We start from the raw sequence: 17709 nt of genomic DNA, 5'->3' as shown, positions 1-17709 counted from the left end.
GAGTGTGTGTGTGTGTGTTCTGTTTCAATAATAAATGTAAATAATAATAATAATAATTATTATTATTAAATAAATAAATATATTAAATAAAATTATATATATTTTGTAATAGTTTATTATACACTGTTAAAAGTATACACTCCTTAAGGAACCTTTAGGGGTTCTTCAGTTTAAAACTGTTGAGGAACCTCTTAAGGTGCTTTAAAGGAACCTTTAATAAAAGGTTCTATTTTATAATAGAAAAAGGTTCCTAACAGGTTCCTCCACAGTTTCAAACTGAAGACCCTCAAAACATTCCTCAAGGGTCTTATACTTTTAACAGTGTAGTACACTACATGTCCAAATGTTTGTGGACACCCCTTTCTAATGAATGCATTCGACTACTTTAAGTTGCACCCATTGCATATTGACACAGATGTGCAAATGCACACACACACACACACACACACAGGTACCATGCCTAATACCAAGTGTGGCCTACAGGGGTATAAACTGTGGAAGAACTGTGTTCTCTGGAATGGTGATGGATGATTTAAGGATGGTTGAGTTAAGGAGTCAGGGATGATGAGGTGGGGTGGTGATTATCCAGCATCCTGACTCTTGTCGCTGAATGCAATGAAATCCTCAAAGCAGTGAGGACAATTCTTCCCTGGACAGTAGAGACAGTTATAGGATAAAGCAGGATAAACTCTTTTTTGTTGTTACCCTTGATTTCACAAGAAACAAGAAAGTGAATGAGCAGGTGTCCCAATACTTTTGTCCATATTGTGTACATTAAAGCTGTTTTATTAAACTATCTCTCTTTCTCTTGTCGTAATCAGGTTTCAACGGCACTAACTGTGAGGTGAACATTGATGACTGTCCGGATCATAAGTGCCAGAATGGAGGAACCTGCATGGACGGAGTTAACACATATAACTGCCAGTGTCCTCCTGAGTGGACAGGTAAGACCTGATTTGTGATCGGCCAGACCAGATAGACTGAACCATCAAATTACAAGCAGATTTGAATTCTTTAAAACTGCCGTGTTCATTTGACCTTCTGAAAAATTTTGGGGGGAAGGGGGAAATAGTAAATAACACGCAGTAGATAGGACTTTTATTTTGTATCAGATTTGATACATTAAAAAGTTATTACTTACATCATTTCAAAATAAAGTTTAAGTTTAAACTAAAACATACAAATTTATATTTTAATTATACAATAATTGTATACAACATACAATTATTACCTACTCTGAGTTACCTTTATATTTTACTAATAATAGTAAATAATTAAGTAAGTAATTTCAAACTTTTTAATCTGTAAGTATTATATTATGTGGTTGGTGTGGCGCAGCAGATAACCCCACTACCTGCCACTGAGCTACCACACCATGTGGGAGGGTGGGGTTTGATTCCCGATCCGGGTGACTGTGCTGTGCTACACTAATAAGAGTCCTTGGGCAAGACTCCTAACACTACACTGACCCTCCTCTGTAATATGAGTAACCTTGTAAGTCGTTTTGGATAAAAGCGTCAGCTAAATGCCATAAATGTAAATGTAAAAAATATATATTTTGTTATTTTAAATTTGATGCGTGCAGTGCACAAATAATCCACCAGGGTTGCAGATAACGTCAGATTTTATTGGCCAATTTATGTAATTAATTCAATTTATTAGATTTATTACACATTGTTGTCAAAATTTAACTTTAAATTTTAACTGCAATTATTAATAATTATTTCATTTAAATTAATGATTTAATTATCTTTTTTCAGTTTTTCTGTACTAAATTGTTCCTTTTTTGCATAATTTAATTGAGATGAAACCATTCAAAGTAATTCGGAGCTCCTTCAATGTGAAATTGATCATCACAGAGAAAGTTATATAGCCATTTTATCTTCCATGCAAACCCACCAGTGAACCTACACGTGTCTTCTGAGTTTTAAATATACTGTTAATGTTATTCTCTGTCAAGCATGCTCGCTTTAGACCAATTAAAAATGCTAGTTTTAGGCAAACGGCTTCCACAACCACGGCTTTCTGTGACGGAGCTTTTAGAGGCATTAATCCATCATCCATTCAGCACCACTGTGAACAGCTCGGTTTCTCAGAAATTTTGGAAAGTTGGTAGAAGTCCCCTTTCAGGCTCTGCTAAATGTGGCTTGGACTGCATGTACAGCTGTAGTCTTGGTCTGGAACAGTTTCCATAGCTAACTAAGAATTGAATATGTTTGTAAGAGCAGTTACTGTGTGATTTAATGTCTGTTTTGAAGTAAACACGGTATTTGTCTCACTGTACGGCTTAGTTTAATCCTCTCCTTGTTTGAACACACCTGAAGCTACTCATAAATTGCCTGTCTGTTTACAAATAAGTGAATTCCGGCTAGAGCTAGTGCTAGAGCTGGGAAAATGCTATTCCTATGCAAGTTGGCCTTTAGAACTGGGACCAGCTCCTTGCAGCTTACTTAGTTTATCAGATCACTCTGGTAAACATTATTTCTTGAGCATGCCTGTGCATAATTTTACAGCCTGTCGGCCACAGTTGTGATTTACTGCGTTAGCAAGCCATGGAAAACAAGATCCTGGAGTTTACAAAGGGAAATAAGTCCTAACTGGGCTACAAGCATGCAGCAGTGCAGCATATGACATATGATATAATTGATATTCATACAATAAGCTCAATACAATTCTTATTTTTAGGCTAAAATGAAATGATGAGGGCATTATCAGATTATAAATTTTTTAATTGTGCTGTGCTGGTTTCCACTTCCATTGAACTTCCTAAAGAATGGCCCTAGAATGATAAACTGTATTTTTCCTTGGCATAAATAATGAATAAAGAGGGTTCGGTACATGAAAGTGAACTGTGAACCTCAAGCTCTGTCGTCTCTTCATTCAGTAGAAAGTCCAGCAGAACCAAAACAGAGCTGGTAAACAAGCCAGTTCCAAAACTCCAAAACTGTTACATCACAGTCTTGACTCCTTATATTTCCACCTTCATCATTTACACCCACCCAGACCACTAGTGGAAGCTCTAATAAAAGCTGGTGAGGCATAAAATAGGCTATATTTTGCCTAAGCTATCTAATATGGTAATAAATACATGAGCTAAGGTATAATGTGAGGGTTCTGTGAGCCTGACATCATTGCTGTTAACCAGCTCAAGCCTCCGTAAAAGAAAAATCAGCATGTATTATTCTGAGCCAAAGTAACAGGGTGGTAAATAGGCTGGTAAAATTATATATAACAATTTTCTGCCCGATTCAAAGTCACATACTTTCATTTATATGTCAAAAAACAGCTTATATACTTTATTTGGTTCCTTAAACCTCTTAAACTCTTAGGAACCACTATTGACCCCCCCCTCCTCAGCCAGTTTGCATTGCTTTGCATGTAGTTACTGATTAGTGTAGTCACTCCTTAGGGTGTAATACAAGTCATGGCGCATAAGGGGTTAATAAATTAGATGAGTAGAGTGGCTCATCCATGAATCTGCCCCCTGGTGTTTAAACCTCTGCTTGGTCCCTTCCCCGTTCTTCCCTCAGGTCAGTTTTGCACGGATGACGTGGACGAGTGTCGGCTGCAACCCAACACCTGTCAGAACGGGGGCACCTGCAGTAACATGGCTGGCGGCTACGCCTGCGTGTGTGTGAACGGCTGGAGCGGGCCCGACTGCTCCGAGAACATCGACGACTGCGCAGTTATGCCCTGCACTGCGGGGTCAACCTGTCTGGACCGCGTGGCCTCCTTCTTCTGCAGCTGCCCTTTCGGCAAGACCGGTGAGAGATCCACTGTTTTACAGAACCTGGGTTCTTTTACCTTAAACACTGAGGGGCTGCTAGGCTAGATAGAGTGACCTCATATTGTACTGTGACACTGATTACACCTGGCATTAACAAACAGCATGCATCCGGGTAGTGTCTAGATCTACACTGCATGTCCAAATGTTTGTGGACACCCCTTCTAATAAATGCATTCAGCTACATTGACTGTAATTGTTGCACCCACTGCTGACACAGCTTGTCTAGACCCTCTAGAGAAGTATTTCCAAAAGATTAGGACTCTCTAGAGCAGATATGCATACACCTATGGGCACCATGCCTAATGCTAGTTGTGGGCTAAGGGGGTATGGGGGTATATGGGGGCAGTTCTTTCAGATGAAACAATGAATGAACAGGTGTCCCAATACTTTTGTCGATTTGTTTTCCCATGCCAAAAAACTTCTCAACACATACCTAATTAAAGATGCATGTTAATGCCAGGTGTAAACAGGCTCTATATGGTCCTGTTGATGAGTGTGTGTGTGTGTTCTCTTTCTGCAGGTTTGCTGTGTCACATTGATGATGCATGCATCAGTAACCCGTGCAAGGCGGGATCGCAGTGTGACACCAACCCTGTCAACGGCAAATTCAACTGTAATTGTCCCTCCGGCTACAAGGGCACGACCTGCAACGATGACATCAACGAATGCACCATCGGTGAGACCACCGCCCTCCTTCGCTCAGTCTCCCTCAATCTCTTGCTTTTTCCTCTCAAGCCTTGTTGGCAAGACCCCACGTAGTCACAGTATTTCCAAAGCATCACTCTCTGAGCTGGTAAAACAGTCTCTAAAGTCATATTTGTGCGTGTTGTGGGGTCTGTGACCTTCCTGTTAAACTCTCAGTCAGAGATGCAACAAGAGATTTAGAGAGAAAGGCTTCCTCTGGCACTCTGCTGGGACTTTCCATTCAGCAGCAGCTCATAATCACTCATTAATCACACCAGCAGACATCGCTTAGCAGCAGTGTTATCTCTGTTCTAAGGTTATAGTCACTGTTTTTATTCATATATAACATGCCCTGCTGCTGAAACGTGCATAAACAGGTTCTAATATGATGCTGGGTACACCACAACTTCATAGATGCATAGGCACTTCATGGGAACAGCATTCAAAGCTGTAACCAAATGAGAAATAAAGCTGAGGATGACTCTAAAATGACTGAAGAAGATGTTTGAAGCAACATTAAGTATCAGTCCTACCTTAAAATAGCAGCTTCAGGATCATGCTGATGCTCCACCTACTGTAACAGGGGGAGAATGGTGTCTCCGTCATTCCCACTGCGGGCTGGAACGCTTTGGTGGTGGAGCTGCAGGAGAGCGAGACCTCTCTCCAGAACTGCTGTGTAACTCTGCGTAACCCATAGAGTCATATCAGTGTAAAATCCTGTAGTGTTACTCTACCTCCTCAGCCCTCATGCTTCTCCACCTTCAGATGCTGCTTCTGGAGCTCTCAGCTTGTCCAGAAATGCATGTGTACATGCTCCTAAAAATAAAGGTGCCTCAAAGGGTTCACTTATGGATCCATTACCATAACCCATGTTTGTAAATGGAGAGACAAGTGAAGTGTGAAGAACTGAGGATCTGCTTCTTTAAATCGTTCTTTAAAAGTTCTTCACCCTCACACATCTCCTGACAAACATTGTTCTTAACGGAACCAAAAGCGGTTCTCCTATTGCATCACTCAAGCAGATTCGTTTTTTGGTTCCATAAAGAACCATTTTTTAAGAGATGTGACAATGCAGCTGTCCATGAGGGGGCACCTGAGGCATGATTTGCATTTATGGCAGGGGAGTAAAAGTGGATACCACTTTCCAACTGTAGGGGGAGCCCAAGAGCCAAAACACCAATTCCAATACAGTTACAATGCAGAACTGTTTGTGTTTGAACAGTGATCACATCTAAAGGTAGATTAAGGTAGACATCGGGAATACTGTCGGCTGCGTAAGTTGGTGTCTACGTCTGATTGCTTATTAATAATGAATAATTAAGTATGTAAATAAAAAGATAATAGAATATTTATGCTTTGTTGATTTGTCTTCTCTCAGGGCCGAACCCATGTGAGCACGGAGGTACTTGTAAGAACACTGAGGGCTCGTTCACCTGTCAGTGTGTGTCCGGATACAGCGGCCCGCGGTGCGAGCAGGACGTGAACGAGTGTGGCTCGAACCCCTGCATGAATGACGCCACCTGCCTGGACCAGATAGGAGACTACACCTGCATCTGCATGCCTGGTGAGCTCTCTCTCTCTCTCTCTCTCTCTGTCTCTCTCTCGCTCTCTGTCTCTCTTACAAACACATACACACCCACAATAAGAGAAACGTATGCACATAGACCTAGGGCTCCAATAAATAAGTGATGTTATCAGTAGCGTTGATAATGCTGATGTCTGCAATAAATCCTGTTATTGATCATGACTAGAAATGAGAAAATAGGCCCAAACCCATCAGACACAGCAGCGCAGCGGTCAGGAATAGGAAAATAAAGAATAGCGCAGCTCATCTGCTTACAACTGACTCTGTTTCACCTTCACAAATAGTGGATGGACTCTAACTATTAATTTTCTTTTCAATTGCTGTTGTTATTATTACTATTAACTATAGTCAGTGCATGTCTTTTATATATTTTTTATTATTATTTATTTATTTTAATTTGTGTTTTGTCAGTTTTTTACCTTTTAACATTTGGACAGTGGAAATAGTTAGTGGAAAAGTTAGCTGGCGGACGACTTTATGGCTTTAACAATGGCTTTAATGATGAGTGTATTTAGCAGCTACAAGGACAACAGGTTTTAAAAGACATCCCTACTAATGGTTGCAGATGCCTCTGTTTAAAATATTAGTCAGTTTATTTACAGTGACTGTAAATCATGGCAGCCCTAATAGCCAATAATCAATAATAGCAGTTTTAACATTCATAATCAGAATTATGGTCATTTGTTGAAGCCCTGTTTATCTTCACTGGCATATATATGTATATGTTCTGTGTTCTGTGTTTTTGTTAATTGTCATACGTGTTGCTCTCACCAAGACAAATTCCTTGTGAAATAAAGGGATTCTGTTTCTGATTCTGATTCTGATATACACACACACACACACACTCACACACTCACTTCATTATCACTATTATGTGTTTTGAGTTTATGATCCAATGGATGAACACACATATGTGTGTGTGTGTGTGTGTGTGTGTGTTCAGGTTTTGAAGGATCCCACTGTGAGATCGACGTGGATGAATGTGCCAGTTCACCCTGCCTCAACAACGGCAAGTGTCAGGACCAGGTCAGCCGCTTCATCTGTGAATGCCCTAATGGTGAGAAAGCCACACACACACACACACACACACTCAATTGTCCTTGTGTGACACTTCTTCCTGTTCCTGTTGTCAGTTGTAGTGCGGTGGAGCAGAGTAGATTATAAATACTCCAGTATAACCAAATTAAACTTTTTAGAGTAAAGTGTCATCAGCCTGACACTTTAAATGATGATCATTTTTTTAATGTTCACCGCAGCCGGAAAGTTGATAGTAGCCCAGTCAGATCCCCCGACCAAATTGCAAAGTAATGCCTTGTTTACGTTCTAACGGTAAATAAACAATGCCAAACTGCACATTTCATGTTTTTTAACGAAACGGCTTCGGAAATTCTTCTGCTAGAGCAGTGATGGTAACATACAGAGCTTTACTAGAACCTTACAAACTGCTACTGTACAGAACCCAATTGTGCCCAGAAGCCAAATCCTGGAGAAGAACCTGCTGCGTTTACAGCAGCAGTGCATTGGATATCATAAGCACTGCAGCGTTCTGCCATCGCTCTGCTCTGAGCCGCAGAACCATGTTTTCGTTTTCTAGCACTGGTGTGTAAACACAGCGTAATGAGAAAGCCTGAGCTGAAAGTTTATTCATTTCTTTAATGTCTATTTATCCACTGATTCACTGACCACAGACAGACCAACGTCCCTCTGTCTGTTCCGGCTGTGAGGAGAGGAGATGCTCTGTAGCCACAGAGTCTGCGGCTTTTAGGGGTTGTTTATCTGTGATGATTCTGTGGAGATTTTTTTATGAATATGTGTGTGTGTGTGTGTGTGTGTGTGTGCGTGTTTCTGCTTATTAGGCTTCAGTGGAGAGATGTGTCAGGTGGACATTGATGAGTGTGCCAGCACTCCGTGCCAGAATGGAGCCAAATGCTTCGACCGGCCCAACGGCTATGAGTGCGAGTGTGCAGAAGGTACCGGTACACTGTTCTACAATCCCACCCAAGCCTATTCTAAACCCCTGTACAGTTACACACACTGTGCAGAACAGTTCTAGGAAACTGCTATTTAGGAATTGTAAAAAGGCTCTAGACAACTGTTCCAGGATCATATAGAACAGTTCTAGATTGACATTTTTAGAACGGTCCTAGAATCATATCCACTGTACAGAACACTACTGACATTAAGCACAAATCTTAGAAGTCATAGTACAAATCCTATGTAGTACTGTACGGTTCTAGAGTCATACGGTTCACTCAGTAGAACAGTTTAAGAACAATGGGAAATATATAACTAGAATCATACAAATCAGAAATCAGGGTTCTAGATTTATGCATTCAGCTGTAGAGGACTTTATAAACCGCTATCTACAGAACCATACAAAATCCCAGTATGGCACAGTTCTAGATAATCCTCTTTACAAGATATGTTCTTGAACCATACGGACTGTGGTACAGGAATATTCTAGAACCATACAAATCCCAGTATGGCACAGTTCTTGAATCATACGATCCTCTGCACAAGACTGTTCTAGAACCATACAGACTGTGGTACAGGACTCTTCTAGAACCAGACAAATCACAGAATGGCACTGTTCTAGAATCATAAACTCCTCTGTACAGGAACTGTTCTAGAACCATACGGACTGTGGTACAGGACTGTTCTAGAACCAATAGGGGCTGTGGTACAAGGAATATTCTAGAACCATACAAATCCCAGTATGGCCCAGTTCTTAAATCATACAATACTCTGTACAGGATTGTTCTAGTACCATACGGACTGTGGTGCATGACTATTCTAGAACCAGACAAATCACAGAATGCCACAGTTCTATAACCATACAATCCTCTGTACAGGAACTGTTCTAGAACCAACAGGTACTGTGGTACAGGAACTGTTCTAGAACCAACAGGTACTGTGGTACAGGACTGTTCTAGAATAATTTACAGAATTTGTACAGAGCTCTTCTAGGATCATACAAACTGCTGCACAGGAGCAGAAGCAAAATCCCAGAACTGTTTCAGAACCAGTACAGACTGTGGTACAGGACTGTTCTAGAACCATAGAAACTGTGATACAAGGCTGTTCTGGAATCATACAATACAGAATAATTCTAGAATCACATAAACTACTGTACATGACCGTTCTTGCATCAGACAGACTACTGTCTATAGAAGCAAAAATCACAGCATAATATCGTTTTAGAATCAACATAGAACATTATATAGAATAGCTCTAGAATTATATAACCCACTGTATAGGACGTTCTAGACTTGTGCAAACCGCTGTCTGGGACTGTAGCAGATGCATAAGTATCAGAGTTGTCTGAGTAAACAGTCTGATCTAGGCTCAGTTTATCATTAATATGTAAATGACTGTGGTTCTGTAGGCAGAGTGCACCTGACTTCCTCTCTTTTACAGGTTTCACGGGTCTTCTGTGTATGGAGAACATTAACGACTGTGACCCCGAGCCCTGCCATCATGGGGAATGTAAGGACGGCATCGCCACATTTACATGCGAGTGTTACTCAGGCTACATGGGCCGTATCTGCAGTGAGCAAATTAAGGAGTGCCACAGTGACCCCTGCCAAAACGGAGGCCGCTGCATCGACCTTGTTAATGAGTACCAGTGCAACTGCCTGCCGGGGACAACTGGTGAGCCATGGGATACAAACATACACACACACACACACACATTGCTTTGGATGCTTGCCTGTTAAAAGCAATGTTTCAGATGAAAAATTTCAGGTGTGCGTGTTAGCTATGAGGCTAATGTAGCTATCAGTCAATTGAGGGTATATCCCACCAATTAGCACTGTGCTAACTGCAGGACATCACAGAGCCTCTAACAGAACTGCTATGTGCTTTCATTCAAATCAAGGCTGTTAAAAAGAGTTTCTCCTGCTTTTGTTGAAGTAACTGTCTCTACTGTCCAGATGGAGATTTTTATATCTCCTAGATTTTGAGGAACATTACTGTAAGGATTTGATTGTATTCAGTGACAGGAGCATTGGTGTGATGATCACCACCCCAAAACTCAACCCAAAAGTACTGGATGAAGCACCACCACCACCAGCATTCCAGAGAATACCGTTCTTCCACTGCTGCACAGCTCAATGCTGGGGGACTTCATACCCCTCTAGCCCACACCTGGCATTAGGCAACATGGGGCCAATAGGTTCATATTGTTGGTCTGCTCCGGAGAGTCCTATTCTATTGGCAGTACCTCTCTACAGGGCCTAGACTAGCTGTGCGTGTCAGTAATGGGTGCAGGTTAAAGTAGCTAAATGCATTGATTAAAATATTTTTAAAATATTTTTTATGTTTTTAACGACATGCCTGGTTAAATTAAAGGTAAAATATTTTTTTAAATTACAAAATTAAATTACAATATTTAATAATAATTAAATAATTATTTTACAAACTATAATAAAAAAGATACCCAGTTCTGATCTTATCTCTCACACACTACCCTCACTTACGTCTCTCCTGTTTTGGCACAAACTGGTGTGAAGACAGCAGCAGCAGAAGGCTGATACTCTGGAATGATGATGGTGCTCCAACACTCCCAATACTTTTGGGATGAGTTGCTCCTCCAAAATCCTGGTAGAGACAAACGCAGGATAAACTCTATTTTTAATACCTGTAATTTCGGAAAAACAAACAGTGAATGTGCAGATGTCCCAATACTTTTGTCTGTGTAGTGTATCTGTTGATGCCTGTTTTGAGTCCGCCAACACAAAGAACAGTGCACTTCGCCCCCTAGTGGACATTCAGCTTATCTACCTTACATACCTTCTACCCAGAATCTAAGGAAGCCAAGGTTTAACGATTCTGAGCACACGTTTAATGTGCAGACGTTTGATTGGTTGTGTCAAAACAGCAGAAGAAACGTCATGCTTAATACTTAAGACATTCTATATCTGCATTGTCCACAGATACCTTCAGAAATACTGTGTTGGGCAGAAATTACATATATAAGTAACTGGTGTCAAACAACAAAATACTACATCATTTAAGGTGTATTTATGTATCTGGTATATAAATACTACATATTTGAAGGTGTATTTAGGTACCTGGTATATAAATACTACATCATTTAAGGTGTATTTATGTATCTGGTATATAAATACTACATATTTGAAGGTGTATTTAGGTACCTGGTATATAAATACTACATATTTGAAGGTGTATTTAGGTACCTGGTATATAAATACTAAATACAAGAAAACCCATTGTAGAAATTGTACAGAGTTGTACTAGAGTGTACTAGATTGTACAGAGTTGTACTAGAGTGTGTGTGTGTGTGTGTGTGTGTGTGTGTGTGTGTGTGTGTGTGTGTGTGTTTGAGAGCTAAAACAGGCTGTTCAGGTCTGTCTGCTAATCTTCTCTGCTCTGAGAGCTTGAGGGAATTCACGCTGTCCGCTCTTCGATCTAGGTGTGAACTGTGAGATCAACCATGACGACTTGGTTGAAGGTGTATTTAGGTGTCTGGTATAAAAATACTACATATTTGAAGGTGTATTTAGGTACCTGGTAAAAGTGCACGTATTTGTCACTGTACAGCGAAATGTGTCCTCCGTATTTAACCCATCTGGTAGTGAACACACACTCGCACACACACACACACGTGTTAGGGGCAGTGAGTACACACACACCCAGAGCGGTGGGCAGCCAACTCCAGCACCCGGGGAGTAGAGAGGGTAAAGGGCCTTGCTCAAGGACCCAACAGTGGCAGCTTGCCGAGCCTGGGAATCAAACCCACAACCCTGTTATGGATATCCCGGCGCTCTAACCGCTGAGCCACCACTGCACCATTATAATGATTATGGTGTATAAATACTACATATTTTAAGGTGTATTTAGGTACCTGGTATATAAATACTACATATTTGAAAGTGTATTTAGGTATCTGGTATATAAATACTACATATTTGAAGGTGTATTTAGGTACCTGGTATATAAATACTACATATTTGAAAGTGTATTTAGGTACCTGGTATATAAATACTACATATTTGAAAGTGTATTTAGGTATCTGGTATATAAATACTACATATTTGAAGGTGTATTTAGGTACCTGGTATATAAATACTACATATTTGAAAGTGTATTTAGGTATCTGGTATATAAATACTACATATTTGAAGGTGTATTTAGGTATCTGGTATATAAATACTACATATTTGAAGGTGTATTTAGGTACCTGGTATATAAATACTACATATTTGAAGGTGTATTTAGGTACCTGGTATATAAATACTAAATACATGAAAACCCATTGTAGAAATTGGGCATTTTGTAGCATAGTCAGATGTAGTCAGATGTAAAGCTTCTAGAGAAGATCTAACCGGGCAAATAACTGTTTAATTATTCTGTTTAAGTTCTTTGAGTTGTCGGGGTCGTACACTAAGCCATCGCCTGCAGTAAAGAACCCTTGAAGAACCCGCCCTTTTAAAAGTCCAAGCTTATTTAAGTGCAAGGATTTTTTAGCAATTAAAAGGCAATTATTTGTTCTTTGTAGAACCCGGACACCGCAAAGACCAATATGAATGGTGAAACAAATGGTTCTTTGCCTGGTTCTTCTAAAGTGTTCGTCAGATTGGTAGAAAACTAGTTGTGGACGGTTCTGTAGAGCACCAAAAAGGTTCCACTGTTGATACAAGTCTACTATTTTGAGCATTATTTAGAGTGTGGGTTGGTCGATCGGTCAGTGGACCTAGGGGAGGTTCTCTAACCTGGGCGCCAGGACTGTCTTGATGTCCTGACATCCACGCACTCCTAAAAACACAGGTGCTACAGAGGGTTCTGTTAGTACCACTTTTTGTTTCATAGAACCAAGGAACCTCGTCTGTATAGGGATGTGTGAGTGTGAAGAACCTTTTAGAGGTCTGAAGAAGCTTCACTTGATGTAAAGGTTTGTTACCAGGTTAAAGGTTCTCCCACAGATCTGTTCTGACCTTAAGTGCAATAAGCCAAGTGTCTTCACATCGTGTGTGAATGATGTTGGATGCTTGCTTAGTGCGTGTGAGGGAGTGTGTGTGTGTGTGTGTGTTTGAGGGCTAAAACAGGCTGTTCAGGTCTGTCTGCTAATCTTCTCTGCTCTGAGAGCTTGAGGGAATTCACGCTGTCCGCTCTTCATTCTAGGTGTGAACTGTGAGATCAACCATGACGACTGCGCCAGCAGCCCCTGCCAGCACGGCACATGCAAGGACGGCATTAACAAGTACAAGTGTGTGTGTGAGCCTGGGTACACAGGTATGCACAGATACACACACACATACACTCATCCATATAGACACACACCTGAAGCCTCACAGTTTCACATGTCATTCATAGCATAAACGCCATTCATTCCATTCATAGCTCAGTTTTAGTGAAGGAGTGAGAGACACAGGTGATCAGCCTCTCTCGCTCACTCCCTCACTCCCTCACTCACTCACTCACTTACTTACTCTGTCATTAATCTAATCTCATAAACACACACTGTTTATCCTCCCCTCCTCTCTGCCCCTCCCCCCTTCTCTTTCTCTATATCTCCCCTGCTTCACCTTTTTAATGACCTCCATCTTCTCTCCCCTACTGTCTCTCTCTCTACCTCTCTCTCTCCTCTTTTCTCTCACTCTCTTTCTGCCTCTCACTCTGCCTTCCTTCTTACCCCCTTTCTCCCTCCCTCCCTCCTTTTCTCTCTCTCTCTTTCTTTTCTCTCTTGTCTCACTCTCTCTGTCTTTCTCTCTTTATCACTCTTCCTCCCTCTCTCCTACCCTTCTTACTCATCTCTTTTCTCTCTCTCTCTCTGCCTCTCTCGTTTTGTCTCTCTCCCTCTCTCCTTTCCTCTCTCTCCTCTTTCCTCTCCCCCTCTTTCTCCTACTCACTCTCTCTCTTTCTTTTTTTCTCTCTCAACGTCTCTCTCTTCCTTTCTCCATCTCTTCCTCTTTACACTTCTCTCTCTCTCTCTCTCTCTCTCTCTCGTTACCTCTCACCCTCTTTTCTCTCCCCCCACTCTCCCTCCTTACCACCCTCCCCCCTCTCTCCCAGGTGACCGCTGTAGTGTGGAGATAAACGAGTGTGAGTCTAACCCGTGTCTCAGCGGCGGGACGTGTGTGGATAAGCTGAATAGGTTTCAGTGCCACTGTCCGGTGGGCACTCATGGGCTGCTGTGTCACTCTGGGGTGGACCACTGTGCCCCTCGCCCCTGCAGACACGGAAAGTGTGTGGAGGTGCAGGACGGGTATGCAGATAAACAGCTCATCTATATTTCCAGCCTCTTCCGGCTCATCTCTTCTGTTTGCTTCAGTCTCCCTGTGCTTTTCCATCAGTTTCCACATGAGTGTGTGTGTGTGTGTGTGTGTGTGTAACTAGGTACCGCTGTGAGTGTGTAGCCGGATATGAGGGTCAGAACTGTGAGCTGGAGAAGAATGAGTGTGAGTCCAACCCTTGCCAGCATGGAGGAGACTGCGTGGATGGGCTGAACAGCTACTCCTGCAGGTGCTTACGTGGATTTGCTGGTGAGTCTGTCTTCACACTTATCGTATATACACACAGTCCTGTCAGAATACCATCAACCACCATGTCAGTCAGTCTAACTGCAGTGCTGGGAATGACCCACCACCCAAATACTACCTACCTGCTCTGTGGTTGTCAGTCCTGTGGGGTCCTGAGCATTGAAGAACAGGGTGAAAGGAGGGAGGCTGATGACAGAGTCTGTATGGATACTGTCTGGAGTTATAGACCAACAAACAAAATCCCAATGATCTCCAACTATTGGCATCATGCCTAATGCCAGGCGTGGGCTACAGGGGTATAACGTTTTCAGTGCAAGACCACTGAGTGCAATTCCACAGAAATGCACCACAGAGCGCCACAGGAGGTCATTCCTATCTGTGGCCATCAAACTCTATAACTCCTCCCTCAATGTGTGACACTATGGTACATCTGTGCAGTAGTAGTACTGTAAGAGTACTGTAATTCAGTTTAATATGAGTGCAGTAACTCGGAGGTGCTTTTCCATATTTATTATCACAGGTATTACTACTATGCCACTTTACTATATTCCTATAATTTGTATATATATGTACATATGTGATTTGTTTTCTCTTTGTTTTAAACGCATTTTATAAAGTGTTTATCTTTATTTTATAGTATTTCTTTTTATTTTATTGTATTCAGTATAGTATTTATCTTTATTTTATAGTATTTCTTTTTATTTTATAGTACTCAGTATAGTATTTATCTTTATTTTATAGTATTTCTTTTTATTTTATAGTACTCAGTATAGTATTTATCTTTATTTTATAGTATTTCTTTTTATTTTATAGTACTCAGTATAGTATTTATCTTTATTTTATAGTATTTCTTTTTATTTTATTGTATTCAGTATAGTATTTATCTTTATTTTATAGTATTTCTTTTTATTTGACAGTATTCAGTGTAGTATTTATTTTTTAATAGTGTTTATTTTTATTTTATAGTATTCAGTATAGTATTTATTTTTATTTTATAAAGTGTTTATTTTTATTTTATTATATTTTTTATAGTTTGTCCAATGTAATGATAAATGGACCAATAGAAATTCTCCAACATGACTTGGAATAAAACCTTTTTGACCTCTATTGAAAGTTAAGAAGGTTTTTTCCTTTTCCTGGAAGGTCTGAGATACGAGGTTTTACATGACCTCAGCTGTACATATTTCATGTGCACAGTATGTATGACTTCATGTTAATCATCTCTCTCTCTCTCTCTCTCTCTCTCTTTCTCTTTATTTCAGGTTCGACCTGTGAAATCAATATTGATGAGTGTTCATCGAATCCCTGTTGGAATCAAGGCACCTGCATTGACGGGATCAACGGCTACACCTGCCAGTGCACTTTGCCTTACACAGGTAAAGCACCACCCCCCCACACACACACACACTTTCTTTCTCTCTCACTTTCTGGCACATAAGAGACTTGTTTTCACAATTTTGAGGTCTGTTGTGTTTGGACTCTTAGTAACACTGCCTCGCTCACTCTCTCTGTCTCTCTCTCTCTCACACAGGGAGATACTGCAAGGACGAGTTGGTGCCATGTGCATCTCAGCCATGCCACAGAGGAGGTGTGTGCCAGCCGTCCCTCGATTACACCTCCTACACCTGCAGGTGTCCCAGTGGATGGCAGGGTGAGTTTTCTGACTCTTTATCTTTGTCTCTGTACGTGTGTGTGTATGTGTGTGTGTGTGTGTGTGTGTGTGTGTGTGTGTGTGTGTGTGTGTGTGTGTGAACCATTGATCTTAATCAGACCCCCCGTTACTGTCCAGTAAACAATAAATGGACCAGTAGAAATTCCACCATTCCTCTTCAAAATCCCTCTCTAGCACATTCCACCGTTTTCCAATGGAAATGCTTTTAAATGACCTGGAATCAAATATTTTACATTGACAAACAGCCAATAGAATAGGACTCTCTGGAGCAGATAAACATGATGAACCTTTTGGCACCATGCTGCCTAATGCCAGGCAAAGCCCCCCCCCCCCAGCATTGAGGAGCTGTGGAGCAGTGGAAGAACTGTGTTTTTGGAATGATGGTGGTGGTTTTCTATCCAGTACTTTTTGGATGAGTTGGGGATGATGAGATGAGATGGCGATCATCCAAAATCCTGACCTCACTAACGCTTATTTTTCTGAATGCAATCAATTCCTCACAGCAATGCTGCTCCAAAGTAGTAGAAAGCCTTCTTCTCTGGACATGTAGAGATAGAGAGAGTTACTCCAACAAAAGCAGCATGAAGGCTTTTTAATACCCTCGATTTCAGAAGAAACCATGAATGAGTAGGCGTCCCAATACTTTTGTCCATATAGCATTTGTATGTAATGCAGATGTTTAAGGTTCTGCCTTCTTGTGTGTGTGTGTCTGTGTGTGTGTGTGTGTACAGGAGCTCAGTGTACAGAGGACGTGGATGAGTGCCGGAAGAGTCCGTGTCAGAACGGAGCTCGGTGTGTGAACAAGCAGGGCAGCTATGCGTGCGAGTGCCCGCCTGGGTACAGCGGTGTGAACTGCCAAACCAACATCGACGATTGCAGCTCAAGTGAGTACAGTACACACCCACTGTGACGTAAAGACATAGAGACACGCAGACGCTTCTCTGTGTACCTGATTAGCCCGTAGGGTAACGTTCATTAATGTGGCTCTTTGGTGTGCAAGACAGATTCCCTTCAGGACGATAAAGGCTTCAATTCAATTCACTGATCAATAATTACTTATTCATTGATGGTATTATACATGTTAAATATATATATACACATATTATTTTATCATATATATGTTAAATTATGTTATGCATATGTTAAATTTAGCAATCAACAGTACTTATGCTTCAGAATGTGCAGAACTGTCTTTGACTTATTTACAGCATCAGCAATTACATGTAATTAGATCAGGGATGCAGGAATATGTGAAAGCACCCATCTATAATAATGATAATATTAATATGCCCTTCTGTGGAAAAAAAACTTATATTAAAACAATCTCTGTGTGCAGTGTTCTTTAAAAGTAAATAAATAAATAAAAGGAATATATATATATGTGTGTGTGTGTGTGCGCGTGTGAAATACTGCTATTTAAATTTATTTTTAGACATTTTCTGGAAATAGAAAAATAACTATTAAACATTAATTTAATTTA

The 17709-nt window shown here is 40.8% G+C and overlaps 1 protein-coding gene across 1 annotated transcript in view; it reads left to right on the top strand.

Annotated features, from left to right (window-relative positions):
• The window catches only part of notch2 (notch receptor 2), an 88775-nt gene that overhangs the window by 50501 nt on the left and 20565 nt on the right, over window positions 1-17709 (top strand). Inside the window, 13 exon segments of the mRNA XM_072681359.1 lie at window positions 822-944; window positions 3531-3764; window positions 4308-4463; window positions 5850-6035; window positions 7000-7113; window positions 7913-8026; window positions 9474-9707; window positions 13200-13310; window positions 14091-14283; window positions 14415-14560; window positions 15820-15933; window positions 16089-16208; window positions 16961-17113. Coding sequence (XP_072537460.1) covers window positions 822-944; window positions 3531-3764; window positions 4308-4463; window positions 5850-6035; window positions 7000-7113; window positions 7913-8026; window positions 9474-9707; window positions 13200-13310; window positions 14091-14283; window positions 14415-14560; window positions 15820-15933; window positions 16089-16208; window positions 16961-17113 — 1998 coding nt within the window.

This window comes from Salminus brasiliensis, chromosome 6 (assembly GCF_030463535.1).
Source record: "Salminus brasiliensis chromosome 6, fSalBra1.hap2, whole genome shotgun sequence".
Lineage (NCBI taxonomy): Eukaryota > Metazoa > Chordata > Actinopteri > Characiformes > Bryconidae > Salminus > Salminus brasiliensis.
The sequence above is the reverse complement of the archived record's forward strand: the minus strand, read 5'-3'. Positions and strand labels throughout refer to the sequence as shown.